The 4,583-nt window shown below is 48.6% G+C and overlaps 1 protein-coding gene across 1 annotated transcript in view; it reads left to right on the top strand.

The window, feature by feature from the left end:
- Positions 1-4,388: 4,388 nt before the first annotated feature.
- Positions 4,389-4,583, top strand: part of ZNF689 (zinc finger protein 689) — an 8,743-nt gene continuing 8,548 nt past the window's right edge. Inside the window, exon 1 of the mRNA XM_011982549.1 lies at positions 4,389-4,489. Within this exon, the coding sequence (XP_011837939.1) occupies positions 4,389-4,489 (101 nt within the window). The remainder of the gene's footprint in view (positions 4,490-4,583) is intronic.

Genomic DNA, 4,583 nt, shown 5'->3' with positions numbered 1-4,583 from the left:
GGCACTCCCCTTGCTGACTGGGAAACTTGCTCCAGCACCAGCTTATCCACACAGGAGAGAAGCCCTACTGGTGCTTTGACTGCATGTGGCGCATGCACCAAAGAGGCTCCCTTGGCCATTCATAGGCACACACATACAGGTGAGAAGCCTCAGTCCTGCTCAGTGTGTGGCATCTGCTTCTCCTGCTTAAAAAAAGAAGAAAAAAGTAAATAAAAGCTTGGCTTTTCCTTTTTTAGATGGAGTCTCACTTTATCCCCTAGGCTGGTTTGCAATGGTGTGATCTCAGCTCACTGCAACCTCTGCCTCCCGGGTTCAAACAATTCTCCTGCCTCAGCCTCCCAAGTATCTGGGATTACAGGCACGTGCCATCATGCCCGCCAAATTTTTTGTATTTAGTAGAGACAGGGTTTCACCATGTTAGACTGGTCTTTGAATTCCTGACCTCAGATGATTCACCCTCCTTGGCCTCCCAAAGTGCTGGGATTATAGGCACGAACCACCGTGTCTGGCCTGACTTTTCTTTTCTTTTTTGAGATGGAGTTTCACTCTTGTTGCCCAGGCTGGAGTGCAATGGTGCAATCTCGGCTCACTGCAACCTCAGCCTCCCCGGTTCAAGCGATTCTCCTGCCTCAGTCTTCCAAGTAGCTGGGATTACAGGCATGCACCACCACTCCCAGCTAATTTTTTGTATTTAGTAGAGACAGGGTTTCACCACGTGGGTCAAGCTGGTCTTGAACTCCTGACCTCAGGTGATCCACCCGCCTTGGCCTCCTGAAGTGCTGGGATGGATTACCGGTGTGAGCCACCATGCCTGGCCGGCCTGACTTTTCTTAACAGATTCACGTGGTCCAGTTTTGTTTGTTTGTTTGTTTTTGTTTTTGTTTATTTATTTAAGCACAGGGGCTCACTCTGTTGACTACGCTGGAGCACAGTGGTGTAATAATCATAGTTCACTGCAGCCTTGAACTCCTGGGATCAAGCCATCCTCTCGCCTTAGCCTCCCAAAGGGCTGGGGCTACAGGCATGAGCCACCATGCCCACACACCCAGCCACAATTAGGAGGCTAAAGCCCCCGCCTTTTTTTTTTTTTTTTTTTTCTGAGACAGAGTCTCATTCTTTCACCCAGGCTGGAGTGCAGTGGTGCAATCTTGGCTTACTGTAGCCTTGACCTCCCAGGTCTCAAGCGATCCTCCCACCTCAGCTTCCCAAGTAGCTGGGACTATAGGTGTCCAACACCATGCCTAGCTAGTTTTTGTATTTTTTTGTAGAGACAGGGTTTCGCCATGTTGTCCAGAGTCATCTTGAACTCCTGGGCTCAAGCAATCCCCCCACCTCGGCCTCCCAAAGTGCTGGGATTATAGTCGTTAGCCACCACACCTAGCCTGTAACTGTAGCTTTTTTCCACCACCTCTGTTCAAACATCTCCTTCCTCTGAATATCTCACTGCTGCCTCCTCCTCCTCCTTCTTCTTCTTTCTTCTCCTTCCTTTTCTTTTTTTTTTCTTTTTTCTTTATTGAGACTTAGTCTTACTCTGTTACCCAGACTGGAGTGCAGTAACACCATGTTGGATCACTGCAATCTCAGCCTTCCAGGTTCAAACAGTTCTCTTCGGCTGGGCTCGGTGGCTCATGCCTGTAATCCCAGCACTTTGGGAGGTCGAGGCAGGCAGATCACCCGAGGCTGGGAGTTCGAGACCAGCCTGACCAACATGGAGAAACCCCATCTCTACTAAAAATACAAAATTAGTCGGTGTGTGGCACATGCCTGTAATCCCAGCTATTTGGGAGGCTGAGGCAGGAGAATCGCTTGAACCCGGGAGGTGGAGGTTGCGGTGAACCAAGATCACGCCATTTCACTCCAGCCTGGGGGACAAGAGCAAACCTCCACCTCAAAACAAAACAAAAAACAATTCTCTTGCCTCAACATCCCAAGTAGCCGGGACTATAGGCATGTGCTACCATGCCTGGCTAATTTTTGTATTTTTAGTAGAGACAGGGTTTTGCCATGTTGGCCAGGCTGGTCTTGAACTCCTGGCCTCACGTGTGATCTACCTGCCTTGGCCCCCCAAACAACTGGGATTACAGGTGTGAGCCACTGCTCCTGGCCTCACTGTTTTCTAATTTTGTGACTTTTCCTGCCACATTGTCTTTATTCCTTGAAAGCTTTGAGGTTAGTGTTTTGCCCATAGTATGTGCTTTACAATATTGATTAAAGAGATAGATGTGCATGTCGCTAGCTAAGAGATGTGGCAAATGGTATATTCTCCTGCCCGCAGGACCCTTGGGGGTGGCATTGAGCTGGTGAAACTCTGCAGTATGACACATACACAGAAGTGGGGGCTAGGCCAGGCGTGGTGGCTCATGCCTGTAATCCAACACTTTAGGAGGCAGAGGCAGGTGGATCATGAGGTCAGGAGTTCGAGACCAGCCTGGCCAAGATGGTGAAACCCCATCTCTACTAAAAATACAAAAATTAGCCAGACACGGTGGCAGATGCCTGTAATCTCAGCTACTCGGGAGGCTGAGGCAGGAGAATCGCTTGAACCCGGGAGGCGGAGGTTGCAGTGAGCTGAGTTCACACCACTGCACTCTAGCCTGGGTCACAGAGCAAGACTCCGTCTCAAAAAAAAAAAAAAACAAGAAGTGGGGGCTAATGGGGTGGGTGCTGGCTTGTTCCATCAGCAATTTTCAGTTTAGTGCCTTTCACATACATGCTTGTATCATTCAGTTATGATTCATTGTGAATTTATATGCCTTACTAGACTGTAAGCTCCATTCAAAGCATGGCCTATGACTTATTTCTGTAGGCTCTCCCAGTTGCCTAGCACTATGCTTTGTAACCGAACAAATGTCACGTGAAAACAATATAGGGAGATTATGCAGAATATTGAAGTTGAGAAGAAGAGCTCAGGTGGATTCCTGGTTTAGCAAGCAAATTAGGATACTGTGAAGGAAGGGTGCCTATCAGTGGTATGAATAAAGGCTCTGTCTGCCCCAGGATTAAATCTTTGTTCCTCCTTCTTACTAGCAGTATGGCCCTGGAAACTCATGGAATCCCTCTGAGATCATTTCTTCATTAGTAGAACCAGGATGATAACCATTGGTGCACAAAATGCTAGTAAAGAATTAATAATGGGCTGGGTGTGGTGGCTCACACCTGTAATTCCAGCACTTAGGGAGACGGAGGTGGGCGGATTGCTTGAGCTCAGGAGTTGGAGACCAGCCTGGGAAACATGGTGAAATCCCGTCTCTACCAAAAAATACAAAAAGTTAGCAGAGCACTGTGCTGTGTGCCTTCACTCCAGCCTGGGCAACAGAATGAGACCCAGTCTAAAAAAAAAAAAAAAAAAAATGACATGCTGAGGCATGCTGCAACATAAATGAACCCCAAAATCATAATGCTAAGTGACAGAAGGGCAGACACAAAAGATCCCATGAGTATTATCCCGTTTATATGGAGTGTTCAGAGTAGGTGAATCTATAGAGACAGAAAGGAGATGAGTGACTGCCTTAGCTGGAAGGGAAAATGGGGGAGAAATGGGCAGTGACTATTAAAAGGTATGATGTTTCTTTTTCTTTGTTTTGTTTTGTTTTCTTTTTTGAGATGGAGTCCCGCTCTGTCCCCCAGGCTGGAGTGCAGTGGCACGATCTCGGCTCACTGCAACTTCCGCCTCCTGGGTTCTAAGAGATTCTCCTGCCTCTGCCTCCTGAGTAGCTGGGATTACAGGCACCTGCCACGATTGCTGGGCAATTTTTGTATTTTTAGTAGAGACGGGGTTTCATCATGTTGGCCAGGTTGGTCTCAAACTCCTGACCTCCAGCCTGGGCGACAGAGCACGACTCTGTCTCAAAAATAAATAAATAAATAAAAATAAAAAACAATAAAGATGAAATATGTAATATGCTGGGCATGGCGCCTGCCCCCAGGAAATGATAACAATAATTCCCTGCCCTAAAGGGCAAACAAAGAAGATAACCGTTCTCCAAAGTCAACGATGCTCTGAGAACGCCACTAAAAGGAACTCAGGATAATCTCAACTCTAGCTTGGCCAGAGTGGTTCCAACGCTCAAATCGTTCCCTCCTTCAGTGATTGGCTGAGCCTGCCAGAGTCGAACAGCGGAAAGCAGCCCCGGGGCCTCTTGCTGCCCCTAGGTCGGTGTAAGTGGCTTCACAGGTCCTTGTAGTTGCCTGACCCTAGTGGTCCAGCTTCCTGCCCTTATGCAACTCTTGGCTTCGTTCAAACGGACCGCCTTTGCCAGCACCCAGTCAGAACGCTCGATCTTCGGCTGTTGTCCAATGAACGCGCGTAATGGGGAGGGGAAAAAAGAGAGTGTGAAGCCCAATCGCAGCGCCATTACACTTGAGGGCAAAGAGGTTAGGAAGCCGGCATGGCGCTCCGGTCAATAAAATCGATAGCTGGAAGCTGCCTGTGTTCCAGGCAAAGGCGGTGCGGTAGCAGCGCCGCCATTTTCCCCGAAGGCATCTTCCGGTGCCTTTCACCCAAGTTCGGGCAGGAGTTTCCTGAATAACAGCAAAGGGTTTCCGTTAGCCCTGCAGGCGGCCGATTCCAATTCCCTCCGGGC

Source organism: Mandrillus leucophaeus, unplaced genomic scaffold, assembly GCF_000951045.1.
Source record: "Mandrillus leucophaeus isolate KB7577 unplaced genomic scaffold, Mleu.le_1.0 Scaffold24, whole genome shotgun sequence".
NCBI lineage: Eukaryota > Metazoa > Chordata > Mammalia > Primates > Cercopithecidae > Mandrillus > Mandrillus leucophaeus.
This window is presented reverse-complemented; position numbering and strand designations above follow the sequence as displayed.